The sequence below is a fragment of the Urocampus carinirostris genome, chromosome 4 (genome assembly GCF_059441175.1).
Source record: "Urocampus carinirostris isolate Australia breed hairy pipefish chromosome 4, RoL_Ucar_1.0, whole genome shotgun sequence".
Lineage (NCBI taxonomy): Eukaryota > Metazoa > Chordata > Actinopteri > Syngnathiformes > Syngnathidae > Urocampus > Urocampus carinirostris.
In genome coordinates, this window is record NC_142352.1 from 33,273,286 (window position 1) to 33,298,937 (window position 25,652).

A 25,652-nucleotide genomic window follows, 5' to 3' on the forward strand; every position below is an offset into this window, starting at 1 on the left:
AGCAGTCTTATCCATACAGTTTTCTATTTATTTATTCCCCCCTGTTCCATAGGACATCCTAAAAGTGACTATAGAAAAAAAAACGAGAAATGTATTTACATAAAGATAAAATTACTAGGTGAATATCTCATATGGCCTAATAACTTTGAATTAGTAAAAAGATTAGTTTTTCAACAATAGTAGTTTTCACTAAAATGCTTCACAATGCATGTCTGTGTATATCATTTGGACATTACTTCAAGTGTGATAACTCTGTCATCTATATGAATATTTTGGACTTCCAACCACTCAATAGCAGACCTTTCTATACATGTGTAGATTTAAAGTATTTATTTACACCTTAAACTTAAGGACTGACATTGATCCTTGTCATACAGGCTTTTTGTCTTTAAATATGTAAATTCCGGCCAAAATAAGAGGCACGAAGTTGCTGTGCGGTGATTATGGTCCAGCGTATCATCGGTCTCTTATGGCAAATTTTTTCTCGGTAAAAAAAAATTGAATGCAGGGATGGGCTTACAAAGTTTGTCCTGGGCTTCCGGCAGTGTCGGAGGCACAAAGTCGCCAGCCATGTTTTTTTTTCCGTTTTCTGATCACCAAATGTGTCCACTCACGTCTTCTTTCACATCATCTTGCACATTCTCATCACCCAGATCTTCCTTCATATCGTCATACCAAATCCCTTGAAATGCTTTGAAATACACCAGGTTTATGATAAATAACAGATGATGAATTATAATGGAGGTCTATTCATCCAAATAATGTACATGGCACACTTTGTCTATTATTTGGTGGGCTGCGGAATGCAATAATTTTGAACAGCCACAAGTAATCGCAACCTGTGAGAAATTTGAGATCAAGTGTACATGGTATTTACCTGCATGCCACAAAAGTTAAATAATCCTCGTTTACTGTAGACATTTTATGAGGAAAACGCCAGCGGTTCATCCAGAGCAATTTGATCCAGTGAGTGTTGGGAGTGGGCGGAGCTATGCAGAGCGCAAGCACTCCTGTCTCTCGCCCGGTGCTGTCGGTGCCATAGGTAAAAACATCAATATTTTCGTTTGCAGAATTTTTGTTACATTTTTACTAAAGAACTTTGTTTGCAAATGAGCCATAATGAGCCTTAACACTCTTCAGTAACTGCCGGAGACACAATTTACGTGGTACAATTAAGGGAACAGACTGTAGCATAAGTATTTCATTGATTATGTCAAATCAAACATCACACCATGAAATTTAATAAGCTTTTGTCTTGAAAGCAGGTTTAGTAGTTTTGTTGAATTTTGTCTTAAAATATATAGTGTGGATCTCAAACAATTGAAATATTTTGCTTTACTGGCTGAGTCAAAAAGGTTCCTGACCCCTGTATTAGCATTTAAGCCTATATCTCTTAAGTGACCCTCTGACACTGCTTTAAAATAGCAAAATTATAAAATTTCTACCTGTTTCTAAACTTCTTCACTGCTAATGTATACACATCTATTACCCTATAATCACAATCGTTTGCATACATGTGCTTCTTATTGAAATCTGAAGCAGCAAACCTTTACAGAAACAAATCTAATGTGAACGGTTTATTCACTCACAAAGATCTGGTCTTGTTTCAAAATAGAGGTTTTAGTCTAAAATAATAGCCAAGGAAAGAAAAACGGTAGGATTGGTAAATTTGTGCTTTGAATCTAGGATCTTTTTTCTAGTAAATTGGATAAAAACATTAGTTTTCTAATCCTAGGTAGAACATATTAATAAAAATCCCCTAAATTGTCTCCCACCTGTTAAAGATTTAATTTTTAGCCCCCCCAAAAATTCTAATTGTTTTGAATAAACAGTAATGTACAAACCATGATATAATCTTGGATTCAAAAAAAGGTTGATTAAATGTGTGTTTTACATAATATGAGCGGCATCCATATAGAGGGCTGACATGATTGTCGACCATCTTGCTGCTACAGATACCCCTAAAACTCTGAGAAAACAAGGGCAACAACAAAAAAAGAAATGGCACTGTTTGGTCACATTCTGTAGTTTGTATTCTGCCTTGCATTTCATAGAACTCCTTTTTGGTTGCAATACAGGAGTGGCCAATGCTTTGAATTTTGGTGTCAATCCGATCTAAGTAAATTCTGGGTAGTATCGCTTGACACCAATTTTCACGTGAAAGTGCGAAGAATGGGACGCAGCCAATACTTTTCTGCTCGAAAATGTGATGTCTGGTCATATTTCAACATCCCCCCTTCCCCTTGAGTGAGTTTATGATCATGATAAATGCTGCATGAAGGTTTTGGGTACTAAACCTATTTCATTGAATTAAAACTTTTTATTTTTCGAGAGGAAAAAAATGTTAATATACATGTTCAAAAGGTAGTAGGAAGCGGAATATGCTTATTAAATCCTACCCATTTTACTTTATTATTAATGACATCACACATCTAAAGCCCCTTTGTATTTACATGTAAACTTATGAATATACATATGGGTCTGTGGATGCAGTCTCTTCATTATCATCACCATCACTACTTCCATCACTTTTAATTTAGTTTTACCCATCTATTAACTCTATAATGCTAGTAATAACTAATTACTCAGACACCAATAATGACAGTTATAATTTTCATTATTTTACTAATGTTGATGTGCTTAAATCTGCCATTTGCTATGTCATTTAAACACCATTTACTTCCCCTCTGTACTTTTGCCAATATTTTCATTCCAAAGTTGAACTCCACATACAGACATGCACATACTTTTCCTGGTGGTTCTCACCGATTGGATCTTAGTTACTTCATCCCCTCAAGTTATAGCTTCCTACTTTTTTTGTGAACATTTTTTGTACAATCTTAAGCAGGATATCTTTATTCACTTTAATTTGTAGTTTGCAAGTGGAAAATGATTGGGATGGCAGAAATAGAATATTGGTATGATCACAGGACCATTATAATCTTTAACAGTATAAAAAAAAATATGATTGTATTTCATTACAACTATTATAGAACAAAAGCCATGAGTCAAACCAAAAAAGTGTAAATTTAAGGAAAATGCAAATAAAAGTGTGTAAAAGATGACTAAAATACCTTCTATTGCGCAGTATATTTTAAATAAAGTAATGCCAAATTGTCTCTGTTACCATTGGAATTACATTTTTCATTTGGACAGTATTTATTTTTTTGGGTTGCAGCTTGTTGCTCTGTCGGGTAAGCTTTTTATTTTTTTATCTTTGTTTTTTGTGGCGTTCCCACAATAGCAGACCAGTTAACCACACAAGATAAACCTTGAACTGTCCTTTTTTATGTGGTGGGGTTGGAAAATTCCCAACTGTGTTTTACTTTCTGTTTGCATCTCATTTTTGAGATTCTGCTAGGCCTGGGCCTATAGATTTTGACCTCTTCTACCTGGTAGGCAGTAGGGAGAGGTGTTAAACTGTGCCTGTCAGTCACAAATTCAGGCATAACCTTTATAGTGGCCGAGATCACTGCAGTTCTCTCACCCAGTTCCATCTTCATTCAAAAGGAGTGCTTTGAAGTAATTGGTGGATGAGCAAAGTATTGATCTCAGGGCAACCGTATTGATCTGATGCAAGTACTTGCTTACTGGAGATAATATTGAACCGCCCCCTACTGCCATGCACTTCACGACATAGTGACTTCTAGCGGTCAAATATTCCAGTGTTACCTTTAAGTGGCCCATGATGATTTTCTTTGTGCAGGCCAATCCAGGAGGTTGTCTGGCCTTGGACTTCATATTGGGTGGTACCAGTTTACCCAGACCACTTATTCTCGGCCTGGTGACCTCAGAAGCCTTCAGGTTGTCCAGAAGGAAGCAACTGAAGGCCGTCTCGCTGCATAACATCAACGCAGCTGTCACAATTGTGCGACCCAAGATTCGGACCAAAGTGGCTGCTTGAGTCAAATGGGGCTTTTATTTATTAGAGATTTATATTTGTTTTATTTAATCATTTAGCATGTATCTGTTTGTTTAGCTTGTTTAAGGCTTTTGATCAGTCTGTTAGTATTTGTTGTTGTCTTAATAAACTTCTATGAGTGGTTTTAACAATGCATAATTTATGCCCATTTTTAAGATTGACAAAACTGTTCTTGTAGCTTATAATGTGAAACGGTCCAATTAAAAACAAATGTCAAAGACGTTGCCTTTTTTTTTTTTTTACGGCTTATATTAATGTTACTTGAAGGTTACACCTTGACCTCAAGGGGACAGCACAATTAAGTCAGGGGTTGAATAACTTGTTTTTTGTTTTTGGCAACTTGGTTTATGAATCTAAAAATCAAGATGTTTCAAGTTAAAAATCTTTTCTTTTCTTTTTTTCCATTCATTGAGACTATGCAGTATGTAGTCTCTTGATACCATTGTATGGCATAGCTTGGATTAGTTGACAGATTTCATTTTGACCAGTGTTTTACAAAGAGAATGCCTGTTCTCTAGTACTGTATCAGTGCGCTGCTAGAAATTGCCTAGTTTTATCTTTGGAAAGAAAACATGCCATTGTTGTGTCTTTGCTTTCTTCCAGTGATCATATCAGTTGGTAGCAGCAAACTACTACTGTTCTTATTTCTATAACAAGCAAAATGGCCTAGCGTGACCAGGCTGATGGAAGATTGTTTTCTGCTGCTTGGAATGGTCTGTTTGGAAGCTGCAGTACCTAATTTGGCTGCCAGATGGTGTAAGACCCAACAAAAGCAGATGATTAGCAATTTTGACTGTATTTACTGGGGATGCCTTGATACGAAACATGCTTGTTGAGGCCTAAAAGTAAAACTGTAAATATTCACAAAGCCTATGGGTCACATGCAAATTGGGATATAAAAAGTAGATTACATTTTAATTATTTTCTGCACACAAGGTGATACAAGGAAATTTAATGGAACCTGTATTTTGATTAAGCTCTTTGATTATAAAAAAAAGTTTGTAGTAAACCTTGTTTTACTTGCACATTTTACCAGTTATTATTCTAAAAGGTGAAAATGAAGTAAAAAGTAATGAATTAAACATGGTTAAATCCCACATGAATAACCTGTTACCTACTGAGCCTCAGTGATTTATTTCAGATGATATAGAAGAATATAAGCATGTTGAACATGTAGTCTACTGCCATTAAGAGATAAATGTCTTTCCCATCACTATTTTTTTCACCTCAAGTTTTGAATTCTCATTTGCTAGCATCCAACTGACAATCAAATCATCTCTCGTTGTGGTTTATTCCGTTAATGTTACTGCACCCATTTTGGAGAATCACTCAACTGCTATTATGGGATCACCTGGCAATGTCTCCGCCTCTTACACTCTCACTGCTTCCTCTCAATCTTGCCTCAGACATGGCCACTGGTGGTGGCAATTCGGCTCTTTTTGGAGAACTGGCTTTTTCGACTCCCAAACGGCTCATTAGATTGGTTTTGTTGCTTTATTCCATTTATTATGGAACATCATGCACTAGATCACCTAAAAGGGAGAAACAAATCAAAAATGGAAAAAGCTTGCTATAAATCTTGTTCTTTATTCTTTAAGAATAATTGTTGCATTATAATTTAGTATCGTGTTTCACGTGTTCAAGCATTTCTTTAATCGTTGCATCGCGGTAAAATCACGTTATTTCAAACTTTTTATGAAAAAGTATAGGCTAGGGGGAAAAATAAAATAAGAAAAACAAAAGCCAAGGAAAAGGGAAGAGAAAAGCTCAGAAAAAGAAAAGAGCCTGGAGGGGTGGAATACAAAGTTAAAAACAAGTTAAACGTTAGGGTGGACGAAACAAAAGAAAAATGTAAGAGTAAAAGAGGGGGGTGGGGGCAGAGCCCCTGAAAAATATGCATATTGATTGCAAGAGGAAGATTACAAGAGGGGGGAAAACGCGTCTTGAATGGCTTTAAAGAGCCGGCCCCTAAAGGAGTTTCGTTCGTGAATGACTCATCACTAATAGTCGCGCAATAGAAGGCTGAGTTGAGATCGTAACGAAAGAAGTAGCCCAAGATCCAAATTGGATTTTGCTGCATGGATTCCTCTCGTGCTTTGAGGCTGACTACTAAATAAATATTGTGCAGGTAAGAAGATGACTTTTCATTATTGAGTCGTTTAGGAGTCAACAAAGTTCTTTATTCATCGAATATGAATAGCTGAATAACTGATTGCAAATATAGCATTCAGTGCCGTACGCCTCGGGTTTAGAAACTTATTTTTCCCTTTCAAAAATGGTAATTTTATTTCAAACCTCTATTATGCAAGAAATTCAACAGAAAATGCGCTGTAAAACACACAACACACGGACAAAATCAAGAAGGGAGCAATCTGTAATAAAACTTAAAAAAAAAAATCAAATCTAAAATTTAAATGTCAACGATTTAAAGAATTGTACATAAACAATGTTTAGTAAAAACACGAAAGAACAAACACTAGTCTTAAGCAAGGGTGTGCAAACGTTTTAAGCAACCATATGTGTTTGTTTTTCTCCCATCTACCGATAGTCTCAAATCCGATACCTTGGCAATGCATGAGGAAAACAGACCAAGCATACCTATCCATTTTTTGTCATTTGCATTTGACATTGATTATAACGTTGTGATCATTTGTGTACAAGATTAGACATGGCACTCCAGAATAAACGGGTAACAAAGGTTCAAGGGATAAAAAGAACGTCCGGATAAATAGGCAAAATTTATAAAGTACTTGTTATAAATGAATAGAAAAAGCCACATGAAATGTATGTATAAATATGACAAAATGTAGCAAGTACAATTAATAAACCGCCTCCCAGGGAGGCTGTAAGTGTGTGCGGTGGATGACATTAGGACCCGAAAAACATGCACTCTTTGACGACACGGCGGCTCAGCGCCTTGTGGTGTTAAGTCACTTTTTTTGTATACCCCTAATCACAAAATAACTCAAGAATGCACAGGTTGCAAGTACACCATTCCCTCATCTTAAACCGACATGTGGGCAAGGAAAACGTAAAACCTCAGCACGAGGAAAATAAATCTCCCGTCCCGGATGACCAGGGTGCAATGGATTTAGCATTAGGTAATGGTACACAAAACTCGGTGAACAACAAAAGACAGTAGGTAATGTGTTGAAATTTGTCCAGAGAGTGTGTGACAGCAACGACGCAGCTTCCCATCTCTGCTGGCTGGTCGATGCAGACATTGACATGCTTCAGGTCCAGGCGCTGGTCCACTGACCTTGACCTGTCCTTCTTCGTATTTCCACCAGCCAGGCAGTCGGAAAAAGACGAACTAAAAGTATGAGGTGGGAATCAATAATACGCTATTGAATAGAAGTCTTAAGTCCAGATTTGAAAACTTCCATTGAGGGTGCAGATCTTATTTCCAGAGGCAGAGCATTCCACAGCATCAGGATGGAGAACGCTCTCGAGCCTGCAGACTTCTTCTTGGCTCTTGGAGTCACAAATAGACCGGCATATTTTGAGCGGAGGCTCTGTGCAGGGGTAAATCAAATCAGAGAGATAAGAGGAGGCAAGTCCATGCAAACATTTGTATGTTAGTAAGAGAACCTTTAATCACATTTTAAGCAGACTAGGAGATGGTGCAAGTAGAGTAATATAAGAGTGATATGCTCAAACTTTTTTTGTCTTCGTCAAAAGTCTTGCTGCCGTATTTTGGACCAGCTGCAAACTTTTGGATGCTAGACATCAGGAGACCAGAAAGCAACGCGTTACAGTAATCAGGCCGAGAAGCAATAAACGTACGAATTATAATCCTAGCATCCGATTGAGACAGCATCAGGCGAATCTTCGCAATATCACGAAAGTGGAAAAGGTTATTCAAGTCATATTTTTCACACATAACTGAAAAGACTGATTGGGATCAAATATGACACCTAGATTTTTAACCAAGTCACCTTGGGTGATATTACATTTGTCGAGGTTTAGAGCAGTGTTTGAGAACAAATCACGACTATGAGTTGGACCAACAACCAAATCTTTGACTTTCTGGGTTAACAATTAAGTGACATCCATCTTTGTATCCTAAGTTCAAATGCTATTTTTGAACTCATGCGCTCCAAATGTCTTTGGTATTTCTGTCTATCCTTGTCTCAGCGTTTTAAGAGCCCCAGCTGACTCCAGCTGCCAGATGTGAGCTACCTTTTCCGACTAATGCGACTCATGGGCCGCTTCGCTGCTCATCATGGGATGCGGTGCCTCTGTTGCCATAGATACACAAGTAATGAGGCTGACAGGTACTTATGCGTCACTGTGACGGGAATTTTAGACCTTTTAGCTCGAGAAATGTAGGTGTTAATGTTTTTCAGTAGCGCAACTTTAAATTCATTCAGAAACTGGAGGGACTCAATGCTGGTTTAAATTCTAATTTGGATTTCAATTTAGTCATGTTTCATTTTTCAGCTGATTCTCAGTAAATTACATTTTAATTACCCAAAGTGTACTACAGTGGTACCTCTTTATACGAAGGGAAATCCCGTTCATGAGCAGTCCTGAAGGCTACCACTAGAGACCGCTCACCACTCGTGACCACTTACTGCAAGCATCAGCTCGTCCAGTTTGCGTATGCAAACTTCTACCGGCAAAAAACAAAACAAAAGGGTGCTATAAAAAATGTGTGTACAAGGATTGAAATGTATCAGTTGACAGGTATGTGATCTCTGTCGCTCCTTCCAACAGATGACCCCCCCACTCACACAGCAACACACGGCCATATTCGTTAAAGTGCTCATAATAAAATCATTTTCAACCTTTTTCTAATCTTATTACTGTAATTTCATGTTTAATAACTCTTTGAATGTATTTTTAGTGATTAGGAAGATGTGTGTTTTAGCTTTTTCACCTAGATGCTTTTGGGAGGACGGGAGCGGACCAATTAGTTATTAATTATACAAATTGGGAAAATGTGCTCGTTATTCAAGCAGTTTGAGCCACGGGAGCTATCCTGAAAGGAGTTAAACTCGTAAGAAGAGGTACCATTGTGCTTGAACATTTCCAACGGATGATTTTCATCTTTCGTATGGAGGAACGATTCTGCTGTGTGTAAAAATGTATAAAAAATATGTAAATTCTGTACTACACGCCGCTATTTCTTTGCAGCTTTGAATACAGTGCATCTGACTTCGGGTTTTTTTTTTGTGTGTGACTGTTCTGAGGAAAACAGCAAGTTGCTCTTTTCCCTAATGCATGTGCTCTCAATACAAATACCATGATGACATTTGTCTCGCTTCGATAGAAAATCATTTTTGCCCACATTATTCATATAACACAGAGCAGGAGCTAAATGCGAGGTTTGTCCATGAGAAGAAGCAAAGCATACTTATTCACAATTATAACAACAATACAACATGGTGCCAGGCGTGCTTGATAAGTAAAGCACAGATGTGAATTAGTTCATTTTAATGGCTATTTAAGCCTGCAGCTTAAAATCCCATGTGTTTTTGTTCAAAATTAGGTGTTGTCCTTAAATCTGACCATTTTACAATACCCAAAAATACACTTCATGCTATTTAAGTAAATACATCCATAAATAAATGACTTAATACCTAAATCTTCCACACAAATGCAATTTTTTCATTTATCCATGCATTTTGCCATTTATTTTGTCATTCATTCTGTTTTTTTGTAGAGTATTTGGTCACAACAAAATGTTATTCAAATGAGGGGTCGGACAAACTGCCCGTGCTTTATAACTATTGGTTAATCAATCATCGTACCAGTAAACTACAATGCCTTAATTTTTAATCAACCAATAGGTGAAGAGCTCAGATTGTTTTGACAGAATACAAAAAAAGACTACACAAAAAATACGTAACAATACACAGGATATCATACACATTATGATTATAAAACATTAAACTTGGTGTAAATAGTAATGAATACCAATGTGCATTTATAAACTAAAATGGATGTGCGTCAAAAGAGCATCACCCGTGTTGAGACCCGAAAGGATTTTTGCGTGGTATTTCCCTTTTTGGGTGGTTCATTCACCTCTAGGGTCACCTACCTTATTGCTTGTTAAAGATTGTAATGCTGGCCAAATTTCCAGCCTGAAAAAGTAGAATGTCTTTTTTTATGAAAGCTTCCATTATTTTTTTTCCAGCTTTTTTAGGGGGATCTGCATGTGAAATATGGTCTTGATATTTAATATTGTTCTTGCCTGGGAGAATGGAATGTCTTTCTGGGGAAAAGCTGGGTCAACAAAACCAAAAATCCTGAGTCAGCTTTGTTTTGGCATTATTCACATCTAGAGTAACCTACCTGCCTGCCTGCAAACGATGGTGGTCATATCTAAACTCTTTCCCCCTTTTCTTGGATGGACATAATCGCAAACAATTTGATATATCAACTTGAGGAAGATCCCAAACAAAAATATTATCACTATACCATGGCTTTACTCACAAGTGATAAGGATTTACTTGCACTTGTGTCATTATTAGCATCAGTAGTATCAGTATCAATATTGCGTGATTTATGAGTTCTTTTTTTTATATGCTAAATATTTGTGGGCATTTATTGACACATTTTATTTCTCATATTGCAGGATCGGTCCTCCTTACTCTGGTGGTTTCTTTTGTTGTTTGCCTTGAAGGCTGTGTGATTTATGCAGCTTTTCAAGCCCCAGCGGTTGCACCTTCCCTCCCTTGTGCCTTGTTAACATAACCGCCCTCTCCCCCTTTTGCTGTTGTGTTTACGTTGCTTTGCTAATCATTTGATTCAATTAACACGTTCCAATGCTGACTATTTTCTATTTTTGTTCAAGCAGATGAAGTGAAGATGCCAAATCCAGCACTGAGTAAGAACAAATTATATTTCCAAAGGGACACGGCATTATAGAGCACGAAAACGACTATAACGTTGCTACTAAAATAAATCACCAATTTAGTGCTTTAAAAGAGGGACCTAATACATTATATTGCTTTTATTGTGCAAAGAAAAGTGATATGACAAAAATGCTGTAGAAATGCGACTACAGTATTGTTATACAACATACTACTACAGAAATACTACAATAATACAAGTAAATACGACTACAAACGTTCTACGGAAATACTACAACAGATAGTACCCCGAAATACACCCCGAAAAATTGCTACTGAACTAAATTAGTTCCTATAATAGTCCAAATACATAATTTTGCTTTCATCTTGCAAAGAAAAACAAGAAATTAAAGAAATGGCACAAAATACTACAATACTACTACAGAAATACGACAATACTTACAAATATACAAATACTAATGTTACAGTTGTGCTACTACAGAAATACTGCAAAATAAAACTACAATAATCCTGCAACATAACTACAGAAATATTGCAAACCATTACAGAATTACTACTACAGAAATACTACAAGAATACGATTACAATAATACTACAAAATTGCAACCAAAATCTATGCTACAGATATACTACAAAAATATATCAATTTTAGTGCTTAAAAACAGGGACCCAATATTGTTTTTCCATAATTCTTAGTGTTTGAAGCCAATGTAATGGAACTATTTATAAAAGAAAATTTATTTATAGACAAATATAAAAAACAATACAACATTTAGATGCCTGCATTTATATTTATTCATAAATACAAATGAGAAAAATTAAATGTCTCTGGGTCAGGGCCCCTGCGCCCAGCGACTCAAAAAAGCTTGGTAGTTGGGATAAGAATACTCGCACCATTTGAGGATTTAGCCATGGTCTTGAAATTCTGCGTCCGGCAAATTCTGTCAAGAAATCAAGTCAACCTAAAAGTAGCACAACTATGGCATGTTAACACCGATAAATATTTTTTATGTATTTTGGAAGGCACTGTATTGTTATTATTCCAAACTAGCTAAGGTTCTACATTTTTTACTGAGGATTTTGTGTCGCTGATGCAGCCATGAAGGCAGCAGTGCTGATCCAACGCTGGTATCGCCGCTACATGGCCCGCCTGGAGATGAGGCGCAGATACACATGGAACATCTTTCAGTCCATCGAATATGCCGGAGAACAAGATCAGCTCCAGGCAAGTCTCCAAGACACAAAGTACTGTGAGATGTCTTCAAGACCACATATTTTTGTTGGTTTGTCCCACAGTTGTCTGGTTTCTTCAGCTTCATGCTTGACAACTTCACTCATCTGAATGGAAACAGGCCAGGTAAGACCACGGGTAGGGCTGGGCAGAGCGATCCAAATATATTATTGAGACCAAGCGAGTACTTTGATCGGATCATAGTACTGTCCTGAGGTTGTCCTTTGCTCCAACTCCAATTTCCCCAGAACAATGCTTCTGTATATAGATATTGCAGCCCTTACCTCACCCAGCGCCCGTAGAAGTTTGCATAAAAAAGTGTTTTTATTAAAGAGACTGGGTATATTTTTGCGTATTCTAGTAGATTAAAAAACTTCATTTGCAAAAAAAAGTAACAATATTGGTTAAAATTATAAGAAAAAATACACAAATTGTCATATCCTTGTGCGTTGTTTAAAAATACTCGTAGGTTGAGAAATGTATTTGAAATAACATGAGCCTCACCCAGAGGGAGCTGACATTGTCAGCCGTCCTGCTGGTACGGGTACCCAAAAACCTAAATGGCCGGGCTAAAAAATAAGAAGAAACATGGTGACACTTGTTCATAAGTCTCCATAGTAGGTTTTCTTCCTTGTGCTTTTTAGCAAATGTTTTCTGTTGTACTACACTATACAGTGACATCTAGTGGTCAATACACGCTGTCCCTTTAACAGCACAAAAAATAGTTGTACTTAATAACAATGTCAACTAAAATTCTTTCCCTTGTGTTATATGTTGAGAATAAAGTCAGCAGTGCAAATAAAGTGTAAACACAATTGATCCAATTTGAAAGTGATTATGTATAATCTTACAATTCTCAAACAGCATTATCATTGTGCTAGGTAAAATGGTAAGTCAGTATGGAATCCACAACAATGGTATCGGTCCAATCCAAGTACTCATTTGATAAATATCGATATTTGGTTCAATCCACCCGCCCATATTTATGGCATAATGCAGTGTCTGAAACTCATGACAAAAAGTTACCGGACACCAGGGCAGACAACTCTGAAATGTTGCCTGCCCCATTTTTCACAACCTAAAACAATAAGACGACTAATCGCAAAAAAAAACTGTTTTTGCAAAGCTTTAAAAATTGACAATCAAAATATATAACAGAACGACACTTTAGAATTAAGTTTATTATAAATCTACTTATAACAATTATTGCATGAATATGACATAGCTGTTTTCCATCTGCCATCAGTATGTACCTGTATTTACTCATTTTCATTCATGCAATCTTTGCGTTGCGTCCTCTGCTACATGCCATGTGAACTCCTCTTTCCACAATGCTTTTAATGTACGTTTACGTTTTGTAGCGTCATTAATTCTGTTAGCTTCTTTTGAATATTTCTTCTGGGGCTGAGGTTTTAGCTTCATTGCTCACCACTTATCCATTTTTCCTGCGTTCTCCGTGTGTCTACTTTGGAAAATGATATGCAAATGCATGATTTTATAACGCTCGGGAAAGTCCGGACGCACCAAGTTATTCGATGCAGGCTTCTGATTGGCTACCGAGCATGCAAATTGCCTAACAAACCGAAATTTCCAAACCGGACGAAGATTTTGAAATCGGAATAAAGCAAACGTTTGATTTGAAAAAAAAAATCTTTTTTTTGTTTTTTTTGTTTTTGCAAAAGTTGTCGGCCACCCGGGCGGAGACATTTTGTAAGTTGTACGCCCGACGTAAAAGATACGCACCCCGGGCGTCCAGGCAGACGTTATTTCAGACACTGCATAATGGCTTTAAATATCATTGTTAGGAGTGTGGTGAATAATGCACCACTATGATATCTTTATAACGACACAAAACATATTGACTAAACTCTGGCAGTAATATTAAAATGAAAAGTCATCAATTTTCACAATTTTTTCTGTATCACAGATATTCCAACGAAATACCTGTCTTGAAATAAGAACGCGAGTGATTGAAATATTTGAATCAAATTATGTTTGTATTCATACTAGGCTACGCTCAATCAAGTGAAATAGCTCTTTCATTAGTGATGCTTTTATTGGGATGTGAAAGCCCCTCTATGTTGCCTAGCAACCAATGTGAATAAGAGGCAGCTGTGGCTTAAGGGTGCACTGACCCACTCATTTAGCTAAAAAGCATTATGCACCATTGTCCAGGTAATCCTCATCATCTAGATGAGGGGTGGACATACTACGGCCTTGCGGGCCCCGTGCGGCACGTCGGGCTTTTACACCTGACCCTTCAAACGAAAACGGTCAAAATATAATGACAATATATATTGTATCTGAGCCAGAGGCTCTTCCTGCTACTGGCAACCATAAAAACCAGTACTGTTTCATGTGAGAGAGCAAACCCCTATCTAAAAAAATAGCCTGGAGAGGCTGTACTTATCTTAGACACACCACAGAGAGTGGTGCCCCTAAGATCCTGGTGGTTAAGGGATCCGTGAACTATAGTACATATATTAGTAAAGTACTTAACTTTGTCCCCATCTTCCCTTTTGTGTGTCTAAAACAAAAATAGTACTACAGAATTACTACAAAGTTACCACAAGACTGACTATCAAATCTAGTGTTTAAACAGGAAATTAATGAATTATTTTGCTTACATTCTGAAAAGAAAAACTGGAAATAATACTACGGTTATACCGTAATATGGGAATACTACTACAGTAATACCGCAACAAAAATACTACAAAACTAAATATCGAATCAAGTGCAAATTGGCCTGGAGAGGGATGGGCCTTGCCGGGTTGAACTTGCCCGATACAAAACACAAAAAATGGTGCCCTAATGACCCAGGTAGTTAAGGGGTCTATGAACATGTAAACAATCAACATGACTTTAATGTACAAGAGAATTTTTTGGGTAATAAACGTATTTCATTGTAAAATATTTGCCAATCACAGACCTGGGACACAAAAACATTTATTCAGATTTCGAACGACATCAAATTATTTTTAAAATCCATTAGAAACAATACAACACTGCTTGTTGTAACTGCAGATTAAAATCATGCAACAGCATTATGGATTTAATCTTGAAATTTCCTAACGGAAATCGATTATCTTCAAACATTGACTTACACTTACTCAAACAGATTATGTAAAGGATTTTGTGATGTAATCCTAAATTGTTAACCAAGCTTAGTTGTGTTTTTTATTGCGGTTTCCAGATCTGATCTCGCAGCTTCTGGAGCCCGTCATCGACCCGTGGCTGGAACGAGAGGCCTGTTACAACGACATCCACGTTCCGGACTCGTACGCCGGACCTCGACTCTCGTTTCCACTCTCTGTGTCAGACACAAACGCTCTCCTCAGCGCCTTTAAAGAGCAGCAAGTACAGTACACTGTGGCACACTTGTTCTTTTCTAGGCTGTGTACATACACAATTCTTCAAAAGTTTGGGATCACTCAGACAATTTTGTGTTTTGCATTGAACCTCACACTTATATTAATCAAATGAGTTGCAAAATAAATAAAAAAGAATAGTTATTCAGAAGGTTAGAAATAATTATTTTCATTTGAAAGAATGTATCAAAGTTTGCTTTCGTCAAGGAATGGTCCATTTGCACCAGTCACAGCATTGCAGACCTTTGTCATTCTAGCTGTTAAATGGTTGATGTTATCTGGATAATTTTCACCCCTGGCTTCCAGAAGCCCCTCTCATGAGTTGGATTGGCTTGATGGCCACTTCTTGTGTACCATACGGTCCAGCTCCTAAACGGGGTTGAGATCTGGGGACTATGCTGGCCAGTCCATTACAGACTAAATACCAGTTGCCTTCTTCTTCCCTAAATAGTTATTACATCATTTTGAGGTGTGCTTTTGGTCGTTGTCCTGTTTTAGGATTTAATTGGATCCAATTAAGCGCTGTCCACAGGGTTTGTCCCAGGACCATAACATTATCTCCACCATACTGACCAGATGGCGTCAGCTACTCTTCCAGCATCTTTTCAGTTGTTCTGCCTCTCACATGTGTTCTTCTGTGTAATACAACCACCTCAAACTTCTATTGACCTGTCCATAACACTTTTTCTAATTTTACTCTCTCTAATGTCTGTTCATTTGCCAATAGTAATCTTTCTTTTGTTGGCCAGTCTCAGATAGTGATTTTTCTTGGCAACTCTGCCTTGAACGCCAGCATCTCTGAGTCGCCACTTTATTGTAGATGTCAACACTGGTGTTTTGCTGATGCTATTCAACAAAGCTCCCAATTGAGTACCTGTAAGGTATCCACATCCTCTTGCTTGGATGTGTAGTGAGGCCCCGCACTTTTCTTTACACTCTGGTTAGAGCCTCTTTGTACAGTTCTCTGAAGGGGGGAGTCCACTTTAGTTTCTTGGCAATTTCTTGCATGGAATAACCTTTGGTTCTTGGAAAAAGAATTGACTGCTGAGTTTTACACGAAAGCTATCATTTTTTTCACTATTCTGAAAGTCTAATTAAACCCACAAATGTGATGCCATGCTTTTGTAACCAACTAAACTGTTTTAGCTATGCTAACATAATTGCACAAGGGTTCTTTTTTAAATAATCCATCAACCTTCTAATGCAATTGGAAAACAGAATGTACTTTTGGAACAGTGGAGTGCTTACTGGTGGAAATGGGCCTCTATACACCTACGTAGTTACTGCATTAAAAACAGACATTTTCAGTTACAATAGTTATAATTACCTCGCTAACAATGTTTGGGGTGTATTTCTGATTACCGTATTTTCCGCACTACAAGGCGCACCTAAAAGCCTTTATTTTTTTCAAAAGCTGACCATCCACCTTATAATACAGTGCGCCTTATATATGGATCAATATGAAGTCGCAAAGTCTTACAACTAAGGCAAGCAGCCGCCGACTAGATTTTCCCCCGAAGGCGAAGTAGTGCGCGGTGTATGTTGGGACATATATACACCAGCGTTTCATTTCCTAACCAATGTGTCAATCATCATTTGAATTAGTCACTATTGGCTAAAGTTATTCGGGGGTAAAGGAGGCTGATCCTTTTCAGCATTTACAGGCTCGCATAGGCTAAAGCGGGGCAAAACAAAGCCTGCAATTGGCCGAAAAAGATGAATGTGAATCACACATTGGGTTGCACTACGGTATAGAGAAAACATTTTCCATTAGTCTGTATTTGTAAATATTTTACACGGTTGGATTTACCACACTCACGGTTGTAAGAAGACCATGGTTGCGTATCATTATTGAACGTGATGGCTTAGGGTGAGCTATGCGGCTTTATATTTTCCCAGTATCTTGTTTTAGAACGATCTTGATGTTTCTGTGATGAGTATTTTTAAACTAAATTCAATTCAAAGTGTTTATTGTCATATGCACAGTAAAGAACCACGTTTCCCTCCACAATAAAATTCTTACTTTGCTGTCCACGCAGTTATCAGCGAAAAATAAAATAGAAACTAAGAAATGGTTGGCATTGCTTGAATCCCAAGACTTTAACCTTCCGAATGATATGTGGAACGATGCATTTGAGTGATTGGTGACATCGTACAGACACTGTGTCCGTACATGTGTGAGACACGGATTTGCTTCTTTGCAAACTTTCGGAATGTTAAGGGGGTTATAAGTTCGACTGAACCATCTGTTTTGTCGACGTTCCCATTGTAGCGCCTTATAATCCGGTGCGCCTTATGTATGGAAAATATAGGACCAAAAACTATTTTTGGGGGGTGCGCCCTATAACCCAGTGCGCCTTATAGTGCGGAAAATACGGTAGTTTAACAATATCGTCTTTAGAAAAACAGGGCTTTTATTTCAAAATAGGGAAATTTTTAAGCGACCCCAAACTTTTTAACGGTAATGTTGATGTATATGTTCTCTCGACTTTCCATGAAGCTTTTCATTCCTATCAAATGGATAACATCCATTTGAGCAGATAGCAATTTGATATCTTTGATATACAGCATGTTGTAATAATAAGACAAAGGTGGCACAACTAGTCAGGGGGTAGTAACTTGCGTGTAGAGAAATAAATTATGTGCAAACTGCATGTCAATTTTTAAGTAGAACACATCTTATTTTGGAGCAAAGGCACACTGCTTTCAGTGGAATGAATCTCAAAGCTCAACACTCTCAAAAAAGCTTCAAACAAATATCCAGTTCAATTTTAAACTCTTAAATTTCAAGACAATTTATAATGTATGAAATATAGAAGTAGTATCAAATATTGTAAAAAGGTGGTAAATAGCCTGAAGAGTAAAAACAAATGAGGCAAATTGCCAGGGTGTTAACGGAATGTCCACAAGGATGTGCAAAAGACCACCTAATGGTTTCAAATCAACATCACACTCATGATATAAGTGAGGAATTCAGATATTTTGAATTGGATTGAATTTTTCTTATTGTCAATGGCAACAGCGTATTATAACATTTTATCCAAAGAGAGTAAACGCGTAATAGACTTTAAAGCAAGGATGTCAAGCTCAGTTTGGCTCTGGGGTCAGATTCAGACATTATCAGGTGGGCCGGATCAGTAAGATAATTTTTACGTAAAAATGTAGCCTAGTTTTCCCAGTATTATGCTTTATCATTCAGCCTACTTTTGTAGCCTACCCTATATATATCAGTGTTTTTCACCTTTTTTGAGCCAGGGCACGTTTTTTTTACATTGAAAAGATTTTGCGTCACACCACTAACCAAAAATGTTATAAAATGACTCTGAACAGTGTGTAATTACAATATAATTTATAATACCCTCAGTTTTTACAGCACAGAAACTTGACAATGACATAATATTTTCAGAAAATGATTCATAAATGTTTCATAAAATTTTAAAAAGTGACATTGGATAATTTTCTCACGGCACACTAGTGTGTCGCGGCACAGTCATTGAAAATCACTGCTATCTATTATAGTCACGGATGAAAAGGGATTATTTGTAAACATGACACATTCATTCACAAATAATAAAAAGAAATGATTTCCAGCACTGGATTCGTTGACTGATTTGTTTTAATAGTTAAGTGAATGCAGTTTTACGCCTCAATCAACTTAACTTGCTATAAAAACTCAAGTGAGAGCTACAAATAAAAAAATATTTTTTGCCTTTGTCTTACTGGTTTGAAATGAAAAAATAGAAACAATAAACATTATTACTTTCAATAGAAATAACTTAGAGAATCGCTTTCATTTTGGCTGGATCGAATCATTCTACAGACCATAGCCAGCCCATGGGCCATATGTTTGACATGGTTGCTATAAAGGGAAAATAAAAGGCTGTCAGGATTAAAAAAAAAAGAGAAAATATTTACAAGGTAGTGCTTGGAGACTGGCCTTAGTTGTAATAATAGTGCAATAAAAAGTAGCACAATGACATTCAGCAACAACAAAAATAAGTCGCAAGATAATTTTTGAGTTTTACATGCCTGTTTAAGATGGTGATGACCCTGGGGAAGAAACTGTCCCTGAGCCTGTTAGTCCTCGTTTTAAGGGACCTGTAATGGCCGGGTGAGCAGAGTCCTATATTAGCTAACCATAAGAATTTGTATTATGCCAAGGGCTCCAAACTATTATCTTGCGGGCCGCAATTGGCCTGTCGGCAGCAAGTTTGACACCCCTAACAGGTGGAAGCCAGGTATGGAGAAGTCTTCTACAGGTGCGCTGTTCACATCTTAGTTTCCTCTGTGCAGACTCTGCACGCCAGATATGTGCTGCAGCTACTCTACGAGACCAAGAAGCTCCTCAAACAGATGCCAAACATCATCCACTTGTCCACATCCTACACCAAAGAGATTACTATATGTGGTAAGTGGAGGCTTTTTCTGCATGACCTACATGGTTGCTTGTAAAAGATTGTGATACTGGCCAAAGAGGAATGTCTTTTTGGAGGGAAAAAAACATTGACTCAGCAAAATTATAAGAGCTGAGATAGCCTTTTTGGCATTTTTCACATCTAGGGTAACCTATTTGACTGACTGCAAAATATGGTGTTGGTATTCAAATCAGTTTGGGCCTGGGAGAGTGTAATGCATTTTTGAGGGAAAACCGCTGAGTCAACAAAGTTAATATTAGCATCCAGGGTAACCTACCTACCTATATGACTTCATGTGAAAGATAGTGCTGATATTCAATGTCGTTTTGACTTAGAAGAGTGAAATGTCTCTATGGGGGAAAAACTGCTAAGTCAACAAAACCAAAAGTGCTGGCTCGGTTTTTTTCTGCCCTTTTTCACATCTAAGGTAACCTACCTGACTTCCTGTGAAAGATGTTGTTGATATTCATTGTCTTTTTTGGCATGGGAGAGTGAAATGTCTTCCTCCTAAGTCAACAAGGCCAAAAGTGCTGGCTCAGCTTTTTTCGGCCTTTTTCACATCTAGGGTATACTACCTGACAGCCTGTAAAAGATGGGGTTCATATTCAATATTGCTCTGGTCTGGGAGAGTGGAATGTCTTTCTGGGGGATAATGCGGAGTCAAAAAAAAAACAAAAGTGGCGAGTCAGATATTGGGAATTTTTCACATCAATGGTAACCTACCAGAATGCCTGTTAAAGATGGTGGTCGTATCTAATCCCTTTCTTCTTCTTTCTTTGGTCATACAGGCACAACAATAAACAAACAGAAAATTGCTTTGCTCGCAGGTCCAACCCTTGGTGTTAAACGGTGTACATCCGATTAAGTTCACTTTACCTTCTGACTACGATCGTTAAAGTTTTCTGAACATTTATTAACTTTAGGTGGGCAGCTTCTATATATGAAAATTTGCCCTACCCTTAAAGAACCTTGTATTATTTAGCACCTTGTTGTGGTAATTTTTTTTAAATTTATCTTGCTTAAAAGTTTAGAGTAGAATATTAAGTATGTGTTAACAATGCCCAACTGAGTTCAAAGCGCCTCTAAAAAAAAATCCAACGCACTTATTTAATATTTTCTTTTATTGGAGCCTTTCAAGATTGCAACACGTTAGGAAGCAGGACAAGGGGAAGGGTGCAGAGTGATTAAATGCTCATGCGTGCGTTTTTTTGTTCGTGTAGCATGAAAATGGTGAAAGAAAAAGCCAGAAAATGGTGTCAGCAAGGAGAACATTTTCGAATTTCAGACAGCATCTTTAATAACCATAAATACATGAACTCACATACACACTGGCATTAAAAAAAATACTGTTAGATTGAAAAATGTGCATTTATTTTACATAACATAACATCACCTTGGGTTTTGGCATTTACTCTCTGTGTAGGTGATCTTCATGGACGACTCGATGACTTACTTCTCATATTTTATAAGGTAATGAGTCTTCGCTTCGCCTTTTTTGCTGAACAACAAACATTTTTTGAGGATGAATCTGTTTTGTTCAAGTTAAACTCGATCAACTTTGACTTTCTTTGGATCAGAACGGGCTCCCTTCTGCTGAGACGCCATATGTGTTTAACGGAGACTTTGTGGACCGGGGGAAAAAGTCCATTGAGGTAGTTATTCTCTTGTTTGCTTACCTCCTCCTTTACCCCGACGACATGCATCTAAACCGAGGGAACCACGAGGACCACATCATGAACCTCAGGTAAACAGGAAGAGGACCATTGAACTTGGACATGTTTGGTTTTATTGCAACCTTTTTTGTTATGTACAAGGAAAATATAATTTTCCCTATGGCCAAAATATACAGTACAACTGGACAAGAAGCCGCTACATCTGGCGGCACGTCCTCGGCTGGCGCCTAGCAGCTGGCGTAGAACTGGTGCAGACCAGAAAAAAATTACGCCCCTGTAATATCTTTCTGTGTTAAAACTTAAGAAAATGGTGATCAGATAAATACTTAACACCATAGTGACATCTGGAAAAGTTTCTTCGAAATAAATTGGTCCATGTTTTTCCGAAATTATTTAGTTTATAACAGGAGCAAAACGGAAGGTTTGAGAATATATACCGTATTTTCCGCACTATAAGGCGCACCTAAAAGTCTTAATTTTTTTCAAAAGCTGACCGTGCGCCTTATAATACAGTGCGCCTTATATATGGCTCAATATAAAAATTCGCAAGGTCTCGCAACTTAAGCAACAGCCGCCGACTCGATTTTCCCCCGAACGTGGAGTAGTCTGCGGTGTATGCTGGGATTTATATACCGGCGTTTCATTGGCTAACCGATGTGTCAATCATCATTTGAATCGATCGCTATTGGCTAAAGTTATTCGGAGCCTCGGATTAGCTAGATGGCCAAAACAAACCCTGCAATTGGCCGAAAAAGATGTGTCAATCATCCGTTAAATCGATCGCTATTGGCTGAAGTTATTCGGAGCCTCGGATACCCTAGAGGGCCAAAACAAACCCTGCAATTGGCCGAAAAAGATGACTGAATAGCAAGCTTGCTAAACAACGCCATAAAGAAACATGTTTCATTAGTCTGTATCTGTAGATATTTTACTCTCCTGGATTTACTACACTCACGGTTGTAAGAAGACCATGATTGCGTATCATTATTGAACGTGAGAACTTAGGTGAGTTATGCGGCTTTATATTTTCCCGGTATCTTGTTTTAGAACGATCTTGATGTTGCTGTGATGAGTTGAGTGAATTAAATTCAATTCCAAGTGTTTATTGTCATATGCACAGTAAAGTTGCGAGCGAAAAAGAAAATGGAAACTAAGGAATGGTTGCCATTTCTTGAATTCCAAGACTTTAACCTTCCGAATGATATTTGAAATGACGCATTTAAGTGACATCGTACGTACACCGCATCCGGACGTGTCTACGACACGTATTTGCTTCTTTGCAAGCTTTGGGAATGTTAAGGGGGTAATCAGTTTGACTGAATTATCTGACTGTTTTGTCGACGTTCCCATTGTAGCGCCTTATAATCCGGTGCGCCTTATCTATGGAAGATATAGGACCAAAAACTATTTTTTGGGGGTGCGCCCTATAACCCGGTGCGCCCTATAGTGCGGAAAATACGGTACTTTATTCAATATTTACAACGTACTCAGGATATTCCCATTTTTGCACCCGCAAGTCCTCAATGTATAGGTCTGAATTGAACATCAAGGGATTTTATCAATCAAAAACACTAAGCATCTATCTTTGTATCATCAGCGTTAATGTCAGGTCGCTTAGGTTTTCTTTAATCAACAAGGAACGCTGATAAGTGGATGCAAGATGCAGCCCTCATTTTTATTTTTTCTGTGCAGAAGTAACTGTGCTCTGCTTTCATATTTTGCTTTTTTAATGGTCACATGATGAATTTGGCCAACTATGGGGGGAAAGGACACAGCTGAAAACGTCCCTCTATACCAGGGATGTCAAACTCAATTGTGCAATGGGCCAAAATGCAAAACACACTTAAGGTCGCGGGCCAACCAGGATAAACATTTATTGAACACACTTAAACTGAATGTTTTTGGAACATAAATATAAATAAAAACAGTCAAGAATATTAAATTTAAACCTAAAATCACTCATACAGTATTTATTATTTTACGCTAAATAAAAATATCTTGTTAAATTATACAACTTAGAACTTAAACAACTTAAGATTAAAATAAAATTCAAAATCCTTTGCTCCTATGTCAAAAAATTTAATTACCCCAAAAGATTTTGCTCTCCTTAATATATCTGTCAAAAGTAGAAATATGAAAATGCTACAAAACCTGGAAATATACATAAAACATGTGTTTTTCAGAAATAACAATTCTAATCATTACGTTTTCTTTGATCTTATGACTCAAAAGCTTAGTCTTCACCACATTCATTATTGATGATTTGATAAGAATTATGAAAAGGGGGGGGGGGGATTTTTTAAGGGTTATTGTTCTATTTTCTTTATTAATTATCCAATATCCGTTATCGGTCAGTTCATAATACGCTACAAAGCCAAGGAGCCAGGACTCTTACTCTCAGCCTAAAGGCCAAGCTAAGGTCCTAGCCTTAAAGCCTTGCTGCGACCATTGCGAATGCACCGTTCCCAGAGGTACTGCAATACCGGGCCGATGCGTGGAGTGGACAGAGCAAGCTCTTATTCCATCTCCGCATTGCAAAAATCAATCATCACATTTAAGTTCCACGATTGTAACTAGCTTTAATTGTTTATCAAACAAGGATAGATGAAAAGAGAATAATGCCAGAGCCCGTCTCCCAAAATCAACAAACATACCACTTTAAACTTGACTCTTTCTTGCAATTACTCACAATCTGTTAAACTCAATTTGACCCTTTTTTTCATACATATTGGTTTCAAAACCAGATGCCAGCAGTTATTTTGTAAAAACATCACAACATTCTGAGAACAGGGAGCCTGATGTGCTTACCTTTGGCGCAGACGGAGTAGGGCGAGAGATGGGAGGGAGTGCTTGCACTTTTTGCATAGCTCCACCCATCCCTCCCACTCACCCAATCAAATAACTTTAGGTTCTCTTCCGGTGTTTTGGCGTATTTACAATTTGTTCCCCTCTATCTCAACACAGATCACAGATTATATAGTGAGCTTTTATATAGAGGATTCTTTAGCGTTGTACAGCCAAAACGAGTTTTTTTGGTTTGACACCTTGACTGTAAATTGTAGTGAAAACGTGTCCTATATATTCTGAAAAGTACTGCTTAGTAATTCAGCCTTGGTTGGGCTTTGCGTGTATCTGAACAGGATTAATGGCTCAAGTTTCGAACGAGATGGAGAAAATTTGCATTCAATTAAATTTGTCTCTGAGCCATAGGTACTCATAGAGGTACCCGACCCCTGGTATATAGTATAGTATACGTCATATATGAAGGAATAGGTACAGTGACTAAAACGTCAGAATATGATGTCCAGGGATGAGACGGCGTTGTTCATATTGACGGGCCATTAATAACAGATGGATAGATAGATTGATAGATAGATACTTTATTCATCCCCTAAGGGAAATTCATATTTCCAGCAGCATCCCTGAGCTGAGAACAGTACAATAATAAAGCCAAAAGAATACAATATACAAATACCCAGTGTGACGTGCAAATGCCCACTGTAGCGTGTTATATAGAGTAACTAAATAGTGCTACACAGAATACATATTGCAGTAAGATTCGCTAATATCCAATGTAGGTGGTGTGGTTTAATGTGGGCCTTTACTCTGCCGGGTGGAGTTAAAGAGCCTCATGGCATGAGGAAGAAAAGATCTCTTCAGTCTGTCCGTAGTACAAGACAGTGACAGCAGTCTGTCGCTGAAACTGCTCTTCTGTCTGGAGATAATGTAAAATGGTCTTGCGGTCCGGATATGATTACACGGCGGGCCGTACGTGGCCCGGGGGCCGGGAGTTTGACACATGTGCTCTATACCATTGACTCCCTCGCCCCTTTCCTCCATTCTTCCTACCTGATGAGTTCGCCCTGAAGAGCTGTCCAAAAGGTAAGATAAAAGCCTAATGGAAAAGAAAGCATAAGGGCTCTTTGATCTCAGTTGGACATTGTTAACACATACTTAATAGAGAAAATATTTTTCTTTTTTTTACGGTCACCTAAAACAATGCACCCCAAATAAGATTTGTTCTTAAATTTGCAGATGCGGCTTTTAATCAGGTGCGCTCTATAGTCCTGAGTTTATAATAAGCTTTAGATAAGATTATTCTTTTTCCATTCCAGATATGGGTTCACAAAAGAGGTCATGCAGAAGTACAAGGTATGATTTGGCCCTGATGCCACAATTTGTCAATGCCCAATCATCCGCAGGTAACGCGGTTTTCATTTTG

At 37.7% G+C, this 25,652-nt stretch overlaps 1 protein-coding gene and 1 pseudogene across 4 annotated transcripts in view; one reads left to right on the forward strand and one right to left on the reverse strand.

The window, feature by feature from the left end:
- The first annotated feature begins 5,925 nt into the window (after nucleotides 1-5,925).
- The window catches only part of ppef1 (protein phosphatase, EF-hand calcium binding domain 1), a 30,274-nt gene continuing 10,547 nt past the window's right edge, over nucleotides 5,926-25,652 (forward strand). The window contains exons 1-13 of one of the 4 annotated variants that reach the window (XM_088334255.1): nucleotides 5,939-6,050; nucleotides 6,902-7,023; nucleotides 7,088-7,248; nucleotides 7,333-7,475; nucleotides 8,060-8,199; nucleotides 10,728-10,757; nucleotides 11,841-11,968; nucleotides 12,040-12,100; nucleotides 15,168-15,331; nucleotides 19,636-19,750; nucleotides 21,181-21,227; nucleotides 21,335-21,501; nucleotides 25,546-25,582. In XM_088334255.1, the coding sequence (XP_088190381.1) occupies nucleotides 8,148-8,199; nucleotides 10,728-10,757; nucleotides 11,841-11,968; nucleotides 12,040-12,100; nucleotides 15,168-15,331; nucleotides 19,636-19,750; nucleotides 21,181-21,227; nucleotides 21,335-21,501; nucleotides 25,546-25,582 (801 nt within the window). In that variant the 5' untranslated portion in view covers nucleotides 5,939-6,050; nucleotides 6,902-7,023; nucleotides 7,088-7,248; nucleotides 7,333-7,475; nucleotides 8,060-8,147. Of the gene's footprint in view, nucleotides 6,051-6,901; nucleotides 7,024-7,087; nucleotides 7,249-7,332; nucleotides 7,476-8,059; nucleotides 8,200-10,727; nucleotides 10,758-11,840; nucleotides 11,969-12,039; nucleotides 12,101-15,167; nucleotides 15,332-19,635; nucleotides 19,751-21,180; nucleotides 21,228-21,334; nucleotides 21,502-25,545; nucleotides 25,583-25,652 lie in introns of all 4 variants that reach the window. The other 3 variants (XM_088334259.1, XM_088334260.1, XM_088334256.1) reach the window with 3 other exon arrangements.
- LOC148367374 (U2 spliceosomal RNA) lies at nucleotides 23,880-24,044 on the reverse strand (annotated as a pseudogene).